General features: G+C 33.9%; 1 protein-coding gene across 1 annotated transcript; it reads right to left on the bottom strand.

The window, feature by feature from the left end:
• Positions 1–1,170: 1,170 nt before the first annotated feature.
• On the bottom strand, positions 1,171–9,051 carry LOC110025262 (heat stress transcription factor A-4b-like). The gene is given in 3 exon segments (XM_020725636.1): positions 1,171–1,619; positions 1,621–2,409; positions 8,458–9,051. Coding segments are annotated over 3 exon segments (1,302 nt in total). The 5' UTR covers positions 8,674–9,051; the 3' UTR covers positions 1,171–1,322.
• Positions 9,052–10,614: the final 1,563 nt, after the last annotated feature.

The raw sequence follows: 10,614 nt of genomic DNA, 5'->3' as shown, positions 1-10,614 counted from the left end.
TATATATATATATGGAGAGAGAGAGAGAGAGAGAGAGAGAGAGAGAATATAAATATTTTATGCTCCACTTTCTGGATTAAGATAATTATGTATAATATTGAATGACTAGTTACAATTTTTTAGACTTCTGAACATCATATACATAATTTAATTGGGGAATATCAAGGTAGAAGATAAGATGGTATAGAGGATAGATTTTGAAAGTATTGACAAATAAAAATGATATAAAATTACAAATAATACAACTAAATTAAAACAAAAAAATTGAGAAAAACAAAGGATAAATTAAAGCAACTTGAGGTTATCGAAATACATTTTGCAAACAAAATTGACACCTCATGCAACATTTATGAGAGAAGGAATAAAAAATGGACATTTATAAAGTCAATCCCTAATAACTGCCATGAGATTTAAGATAATGGAAAATATAAATATACTAACAAAAACCAACCCCGTCAAATTAAGGGTATGTTTGGGGCAACTTGTGCGTTTCAGGATAAGTTGCTTATCTTAAAACGCGGCCCGCGGGCCGACCGCAAGGGTCGACCCGTGGCCTACGTTTAATGTAAAAACCCAAATACAGTTTCGGATAAGCCAACGAAACGCGCGAACCAAACGGTACGACAACATTTTCAAAATGCCGCTCGCACTTATAAGCTGCCCCAAACGGACCCTAAGACTAAAATAATATTCATATACTATTATAGCTCAATTTTGAAATAATAGAAGACTAATTTTACAATTCTATAAACTCTGAGATTAAAATGATTTAATATAAATAGTATGAGACTATTTTGTGCACTTCATTCAAAAAAAATTGAGGTGTTGGCCTTTGATTGCAAGAATCCTAGAAATAATAAGATAATGCCTTGAAGACATACCCCATAAAATAATAATAATAATAATAACTATTTCAAAATATAATCTATCAAAAAAACACAAATATTTATGTGTGTCCGGTAAACCAGACTCGCGGTCGACGGCGTGGATCACACCACGATGCCGGTACGATCCATGTCGTCATCTGCATGTCGTCGTCCGCACGTCTAGCCGACAAATGTAATGTTTTCTCCATTTGCGGTCTACTTTCTCCTCCCCAAAGCACAACATTAATGGCGAACAAAGAAGGTTGCAATCCTAAAGGCACGCCAGAATTTAAAAGACTAAAAATCCCACCAATGCCATCCTACAATTAGTAAATTACAATACATATATGTTCACCACAAAAAAATGCAAATAAGATCATCAAAAAGAAGCAGCTACATATTCATCAACTTACAAAGAATTAACATTTTCTCTGCAAAGCAGGAGAAATCAATCAGCTATGCTGTTCTCTCGGCTGAGGTAAGATGCCCCATTCTTTCGGTTAAATGATCAACACTCCTCCTACTCCACCATGCTCTTCCCTGCTCGGTTACTTCCTCAGCTCTTCTTCCACCATCATCTATATCACTTTTTTCTGGTTGGGATTCCTGTGCATCACAATAACAGGGACTCTCAGTCAGAAACTGTTCCCAGAATGTATCGTTAACTCCTCCGGCAACCACCGCCGTAGTCGCCGGAGTTTCAGTCTCTCTATCCCTCAAATGAACCACAGGCTCCGAGTTCATATCTATATCAGACACCTTGCTGTTCATGCCGGCTTGAAGGGAACGAAAATCTGCTGCAGGAAGGAATGCTTGTGCTTTCTGCTTGAGTGGGGGAATCTGATAAATCTGGATATAAATTAATGTCTTCAGGGCAGCTTGAAGAAGGACCTGAATGGGGGGTTGGTGATTGACTGTCAATATCAGGGAGAACAGCAGCAGTTAAACGAGGGAGCCGTTCCTCGAAGAATGCATCTTCGCCAGAGGCCTGTCCTACTTCTTGAAAAAAAGTTTCCAAGGAGTTTAATGAAGATTCCATCTTTTCAAATGGTTCAATGTCCAACAAATTATGGAAAGAGAGATTTTTTCCATCCTGAATGATGGTATGTTGCAGAAAATAGTCATTTTTGGGCAATCTTCTCCTCTTGGGGTGGAGATCAGATTGGTGTATGAGATTAGAGAGAAAACCAGGCCTCTGTATGACTTGATCCAGGAAAGAGATGAGATTTCGTTGCCGGAGCACCATGGCCTGTAATCTTTCCTCCAAATCCTGCATCTGTAGATCCATGCCCTGCTGGATCTGTGCGTGACTCTGAAGCTCTATAATTAGAGCGGTTTCATCATGCTTCAGCCTCTCAATCTCCTTCTTGAGCTCCTGTCTTTCTGGTTCTGATAGGGGCACGGCAACATTGCTTCCTAGGGGTGATATCGAATGGCTATGTATCGGCTTGCGGCGGTGAATATTTTTTAAGAGATGTTTTTGCCCTCTAATAAATTCTTCATTTGCAAATTCCCATCGTTCTGGATCTATTTTCCTAAAGCCCTGAAAAATGCAGAGACAAAAAATATAAATTATTTTAAGTTATTGGTGATAAAACAATGCAAGTGCTACGAAAATGATATGAAAGCAAAGAGTTGAATTAATGTGAAATCCCTTTGTAGAATGAAGCTGAACTCTTAAAGACCGAGTTTTTTTATGTAACGATTGGAATTTCATCAAAAACTCCAAAGTTAAGCGTGTTCATATGGGAGCACCCTTGGGATGGGTGATCACCTGAGAAGTTATCTTAATGGGATAAAACCGTGAGACTATTACACCAAAGAAGACAATATCTCGATGTGCCAGAGTTTAGGTTATTACAAATAGTACGAGCATTACACCAACTTGAAGATTGAAACTAAGAGGGTGATTGGTAGCCATATTTAAGCAGTACTAACTTATTATTTAACGTAAACCCGGCCAAACAAAAAAAAAACCAAAAAATTAAATCCATAGTTCTTTAAATCCAATTTTTGTTGACTTTTGTGACTCTTTTTAACGTAAATCCGGATTTATTAAATCCGATTAACACATGGATTTAACGAATTTAGCTGAGGAAGAAAGTTATAGGAGTGGGTTTATGCCAAACACGATAAATAAATTTAATGGATTTAACCTTAAATTGAACAAAATACTATTCTAGATTTATAGCATTTGAATTTGATAAATACGAATTTACCAAATTTACTGAATCCTATGTAACTTAAATCCTAGTTGCAACCAAACACCCCCTAAGTGTCATACGGAACAAAATACTACATCATGGGAGCCACCTCTTAAACCCTAGATGGTACAAAGTATTACATGGTGAGAGCCGGCAGATTATTATGTGTTAAAAGCATTGACGAGAATGTCAATTGCATACATTGGAAAGATTGTGAAATCCCTTGAGTAGAATGGAGTTGAATTCTTAAACATCAAGACGACTCTTGGTGTAACAGCTGAAATTTTATTAGAAACTCCAAAATTAAGCATGCTCGTGTGGAAGCACCCTTAGGATAAGTCACCTGCTTGGAAGTTACACAAATTGGTAAACCGCGAGGCCATTAAGCCAAAGTGGACAGTACCTTAGTGGGTGAGAGTTCGGGTTGTTACAATTAATACCTATTTGGCACCAAATGTTGGTTTGTATAAATTTAGAAAAAAAAGTAATAATTGTGTTTTCATTTATGTTGATGGAGCGTGCTACCCATGGTGATTATCCAACTAATTTTTGTTTTCTTTTTTATTAGAATTTGGTGTGGAATTGTTAATAAAAAAATATTTGTGTTTTTTTTTTCTTTTTTTGGCAAATCTGATTTCCTATTAATAATAGTGTTTTAAAGTACAAGCAATGATAATATAATATCAAATGCATTTGTATTCTCTTTAATTCATTCAAAAAAAAAAGTACTAAAATTGCATATCATGCATTCACCCTTTATCCTATTAACCTTAAAGCTACCCATCTGCTAGAATTTCTCATTAACTCAAACTTCTTACTCATTTTAGAAATGGGTCTAAGATATTAAACCATATTATCTTATGCAAGCCATTTGGCCTAATGGTTGAGAGCTTTGTCCTTCAATGAAGAAGTCCTAGCTGGGGGGAAAAAAAATAGATTCAAATATTATGTACTAAATTGCATCACTTCGATTATCATTTTAAACACCTTAGTAACCAATAAAGACCATATTAATTTAATATTCATACATGTGAAAATACTATAGATACTCAATAACTACTCATGATGCTAGTTAGTGCTTTGTCACTAGTAGTCTTATCCCAGCAATGTAAGATTAGTTTAATCGATCCTCATGCTCTACTAATTCCTATTGAATTTGGATTCAATTTTCTTAATTTTGTCACAAATTTGTTTAGTGGTTGTAAATTTAAAATTAACATTTAAACTCTCATCCATGCTTCAAATCATTAATTGCAAATTTTTAGCTCACCCAAATACAAATTTTTAACATGCATTTGACGCACATTTTGTTTTATTAATAAAAACCAAATATAATGACAATGTACTTCATTGTATGTATTTTCAAAATCCACTAAAATCACATCAAGATCATTTTTTGCTCTCCAAATTTCATTAATTTCCTTAGAATTAAATTGCTTCCATAATATATCTTTCTAGCATAAAATCAAACCAATTCTCAAATGTCAACATAATTTTCTAAGCCTATGTTTCATCGGCATCTCATAACTTTATTATCACCCAAAGTTTGAATTCCGTATAATGAAAGTGCTAAAGAATTGTCTTTTCTTTCAAGTACTATTAGCAAAATATTCTCTAGTGTGTACCAGTTAATGAAGCATTGTTATGTGTCTATGCAGTCATCAAAGCATGCCCCTATCTTTAGTCCTAACTTTGATTATTAGTTTTATGTTCACTTATTATTAAAGCTGACCCCAAGTAAAGCTAAAGATAATTATGATATTTTTACTTTATGTAAACAAATGTTATTTGGACATGATCAAACAATAAAGTTGTGAAAGTGGCTCAAGGCACTGGAATTTAGACTATTCCCCTAGTGATTTACCCCATAAACACAAATCTAAATACATATCCAAGGGCTTTAAATCATCTGCCGATTCTTTTCCGGCTAAATCTTTGCAATAATTTAGCATACGGTCGCTATATATGCATATCAAAAAGAATTTTGTATTAGAATTAAAAAGAATAGATTTCCCACATCAGATAGTTTCAACGTGTTTATATGATGATCAAAATGAAATTTCAAATCTTAGCTGACATAGAAGTTCTTATGACAACAGAGAAAGTGTAAGCTCGGGTTTATGGTCAACAGTTTTTACGAGAATTTTAAATTCATAAGAAAAAATTGATTCAGTTTCTATCAAAAACTTTAACATTCAAGAATAGATTTAATTTTATATGGAGGCACAAATTTACAATAAAGATTAGATTCAAGTTTTAATTAAAATATTATAATTAATTCATTTTTTATTTCATTTTCAGTTCCTAATAGAACTTTAGATTCAGAATCATATCCAATTTCAAATTTGGGTTGCAATTCTGGTTTAATTGTAGGTTCAAATTCACTCTCAAAACTAGATTTAACTTCAGTTAGATTCAAGTTGTAATATTATTTCATGCTGAATTTTGATTTCAAATTAAATTTATATTTCTTGTGCAAGTCGAAGTTCAGGATCATAAACATATTTTATCATAATTGCATATTCAAATTCAACAAAATTACATAAAGACCGTGTTAAAAATATAAATATTCGTCTAGCACATCTTGAAAAAATTCAATTGTGAGTGTAAATTTCATCTAATTCATTGTCAAATAAATATTTATGAACAAAACCTTCGATAATGTTGAATCTAATCAAGATGATTTGACCCAGAATTACATGCGTCGAACCAGTATCCTGTTGATTTCACCACACTTGCTCTTTTTTTATCATAGGAGACTCTTCTTTAGGCAATTTTGATATTTCGGACCAGCTCGCGGGGGTTCGTTTTAACATGGAATATCATTTTTGGTGACCTCATCGATGATCGAGATGATTTGAGTCTGAATTATGCACTTTGCACCGTCAGCCTTTCACCGTGCTCTCTCCTTTCGATCATGAAATACTTATCTTTATGCAATTTTGATGTTATGAACACAACAACGGAATTTGATTTGCAATCACACATCATTTGGTTCTATTTTGACGAACATCGAGGTGTTTCACATTTGATCATGCAGTGTCACCTTCGTCGTTTGCTGCTCTCAACATGTTCGATCGACTTGTCTTGTAAAGTATATGTGAGGTAACCTAACTAGATAAAGAGAATTTCGTTCACAATTATTTTACATGTATGATGAAATAATTTTTGTTCCCTAAAGGCTCTTTCAATTATTTGATGATAATATTAAAAATTAAATTTTTTATTAGTTGATGCTAGCATTTGAAATTAGAATTTTAATTTCACCGTTTAAGCGCCTATTCCCGCCTTGATAATTCTACACCTTAGTCGGGTCATTACACAATACCTCTCAATGGATAAAGTAACATTATATAATACTTCATGATAATTATGTTACATTTGTTTAAAACCTTGACTTATAAACTATTGCTATGTTGTATCGTAAGCTATTTTTTTTTTTTTTATTGGCCCAAGTATTATATCGTTCGTTTGTTCACATTATGATGCAATAAAAAGCTCTACTATAAATTTAATGTCAGACTAATGAGGATCTAGGGTTACACATGAAAAGCCTAAGATGAGATGCAAAATGAAACAATGCAAATACACAAAATTCAAGATTTACTAATACATAACTTTAGCAAAAATTTATCACTTTAGCAATCATGATTTATTCATTCCAAAAGAAGACATCCCGCTAATACTCCTCAAGAAGTGAAGACCTAAGATAACTAACAAATGACAATGAGTTGGAAGAAAAACAACCCAACGTAGAAGATAACGACCAACTTTCGTTCAAACGCATTTCCTCTACCCTAAAGTCATTGCATAGATAGGCAGCCTACCATCAATTCCCATAAGTTGTGACCTAAAAGATAAATATATGCTTCCTATTAACCAACATGCAGGCAAAGAAGAAAGATCACGTTACTGAGTTTGCATTAGTTCATTTCTCCATTCACTTCTCTTCTTCACTCAATCTTCATCAATCCTTACCTCCTAAGGTGTAACTTATATCAACTGTTTTACTCTCTAAGGCGCTATTAGAAGCATTAACTGGTGGTTTCCAATTATCAAGAGAAACTAAATTCCTTTATATAGTATGATGAAGGAATACATACTCTCAAACCAACATAAATCGAATGCCTGATCTAGCTAGATGCCAAACTGCAACTCAAGAAATTAAATAAAAATGAAACTTAGCTAAAAATGTACTATTTTGCAGTTTATATATTTTAAAACAATAATCTTGCATATCTAGCTTCCCCAAATACATATTTTAGGCTTCCTTCTCATAAAAAATAAATAAATGTTTTAGACTAATCCTTGACAAACTTGCCACATTCTTGGTCAAAAAATGATTGTTATGAAGAATGTGTTCCTTAAAATCATTTGCACTCCATGAAACTCTTCTTGAAGTCCAAAAATGGGACAATGAACAAAACTTCCTATTAAAAAAACAATAAGCAGATCCAAAACATTGTAACTGATTCTAACTTTACTAAAAGGAAAACACCATTTCAACCAGGTCATCAAGTGGCTCATCATCACTCCTAAATTTGAAATTTTAAACTAAAAATTACCTAAAACTTTCTACATCTAGCAAACATTGTCCTTGACTTAATTTCACTGCGGATCCATTCTATGACTTCCTATAAGAACCAACACTAACAAACACCGGTTTTGGCTTACCATTTTTCTATTAAATGAACTGAATTGTGTTCTCAAATAAGAAAGAAGTGATTTTTAGCACATTATGGTAATAAATCTTTAAAATGGAGCAATGCTAGTTCCTAATTTCTTGGACAACCTAAAGAAAGAAGTGTTAAAGTAGGGATTGAAGATTTATCAGTCAGCTAAATCATGATCTACTCATTCAGCTTAAAAAACAGGAAAAGGGTGCTTTATAACTCATGGTTTCAGAAATAAAAATCAGTCATTTATGAAGCAAACAATAGTAAGAGGTAAATTTCTATAATCTACAGCCAAGTACTCATCCAAATCAATGAGATTAACAAGCTAAAATATATGAAACATCATTAAGAATCCGCTAAACTAAATAGTGAAGCATTATTATGAGTTAACAACAGTTGAAAATATTTATTGTAGTATAATTACGTATTTTCTCTGCTTAGAAATGAAACAGTAAATTATTTTTTAAAGTGATTTCAGAAGCTGTCTTCCGGAATCCCTAAAATTAAGGCTAAAAGTTCATTTCTGTATGAAACGCTGCAAGAGAGTAAGAAGAATGAGCTAAACAACAAAATACCCAGCTCAATATCTACTTCTTCAATAAATTATCAGGCCAAATTGCTATTTTGAATTGCTAACTAACTAAAACAAGCGCTCCTCCTGAGCAAGAAATTCGTAAATTAAAAAAGAAAAAAAAAAACCGGAGCACTTACATATGTGTTCAGCTGCCGGATGAAACTGGAGAAATTGTTGTGCTTAAAGTATGCGGGAAGCAAATCCCTAGCGAAATCCAACGGATTCCACACGATGAAGCTGCTACCTGATGCGCTCCAGGAAACAATGGAGTCTGTCGATGTATCATCCAACATGTCATACGTTTTGATAAGAAAAGGAGCTGGAGAACTCGAAACTCCATGAGAACCTTCCATTCCTTCAAAACAAGCTCCCAAACCCGCACCACTTTATATCTGTCGAATCCACATCAACCGAACGGAAATCAATTACCGCTGCTTCTTAAAACCCTCGGAATTTATAAATTGAGATTTAGGAGCCTTTATCACTGCAAAAACCCTAGACCAAAACCAGAAGCTTCAGGAATTAGGGATCAGAGAAACGCGGGAAGGAAAAGCCGCGCCTTTTTTTCGTCGGTGTCAAGTTTCTTCCCGACGATGAAGGGTTGAGAGAGATATCACCATTGACCAATGTTGTGAACGAGAACATTCTATTGCTCTGGAGCAGTAAGATTTCTAGAAAGAGAGAAGGAAAAAACCAATCTTTTTCTTTGACTACTGCGAGAAGAAGACCCATAGTGCACTATCGAAGAAACCACACGAATTACAGCTTTTAATATTAAAAGGCGGGGATTTTTTGTAAAAATTTACATAAATACCACTTTATTCTTCTGTATTTACATATTTACCATCCAAATTTTAAGATTTATTTTATAATGCTTTGCTGTCATAAAATTCAATATTAAAAAATATATTTGGTTTACATTATGTAATTATGTTATTTTTTATGTAATGTTAAATATTTCATTGTTGTTGAATCCAAAATTATCCTTCTGATAAAACACGCCTCGACAGTTGGATCCTGGAGGAGAGTAAGGGTCTGTGTGGGGGCACTTATTTAGTGAGGCGGCGGTTTGAAAACGTTGGAATAGCGTTTGGTTCGTGTGTTCGATCGGTGGCTTGAAAACGCTAGAAAATGTTTTATTAAGAAAGAAGAATGCGGGATCGGCGAGGTGCGTTTGATCGTCATTTACCTCTTGTGCTCCTCTCTCGTGTGACTGTGCTTTGCCATAGCCCGGTTCTCCCTCACCCCTCTCCGTCTCTTCTCCCTCGATGCTTCCTCTCATTCATCTAGTATCTCGTAATGTTACTCCTATCTATACTTTCCGTGTTTTTTCCTTTAGTTGCACTCGTTTGACATCTGCGACTTCTGATCTCATGGTTTTCTTTGGAATATTTGTGATTTTTTTTGGAAATTTTGTGGTGATACCAAACATTTATTTAGTAAATCGAGATATTACTTCTCACAGTTATAGGAGATAGTTCTACAGTTGTCGTAGGGGCATTTCAATGAGGTGTGGTTTCTTCTGTTGGGTCGACATTCCAATATATTTCACTGCTGACAGTGATCGGGGTACGATGGTTTCCCAAAAGAACAATGCAGCTGAGTATATTTGTCGTCTGGGTTTTAAAATCAACATTTTAATAATTTTAATTGTATTTATAATTATTTCTCTCTTTATTTTATTAGTTTTGATACTCACGCGCAAGTGAGGATTACATCTTATTTTTTAAATTGATCTGTAATTGTTTGCGGCTTTTTTTTTATCAATTAATTTACTCAGACAGTTATGTTACAAATAAAATTACTTAACAGGGGCATAATGATTATTTATCCAGAAATAACTGCAAATAAGTTGTTCTGAATAAGCTCCCCGAAACAATCAGCCAGCTTATCAGAAGAATCTGCAGATTATCAGATTTTCAGTATAATATGCAAATAAGCAAATTATGAATAATCTGCAAATAAGTAGATTATAAAAAAATCTGCAGCTACCCCAAACATACCCTAAGAGAAAGAGAGAGTAGAGCCAACGAAGAATTCTTTAGAAAGGGTGGAGTCCATATTTCTTCCTTGAGTCTCCTATTTATACGTGTTTTTTTGTACAATTACAGAAAGTAGAGAATGATTATGGAAACCATCTTTAATGCAAACTAATGCATTAAATTAACACAAGATTCGTGTTGATATTTAAGTGTAATAAAACGGTCATTAGCAGATTGATGTATTTTAGTTCGGTTGACCAGGGCGATCGATTGCTTGACGATTGCTCATATCGAGCAAAGTTAGATTTGGGT

This window comes from Phalaenopsis equestris, unplaced genomic scaffold (assembly GCF_001263595.1).
Source record: "Phalaenopsis equestris unplaced genomic scaffold, ASM126359v1 Scaffold000297, whole genome shotgun sequence".
NCBI classification, from domain to species: domain Eukaryota; kingdom Viridiplantae; phylum Streptophyta; class Magnoliopsida; order Asparagales; family Orchidaceae; genus Phalaenopsis; species Phalaenopsis equestris.
This window is presented reverse-complemented; position numbering and strand designations above follow the sequence as displayed.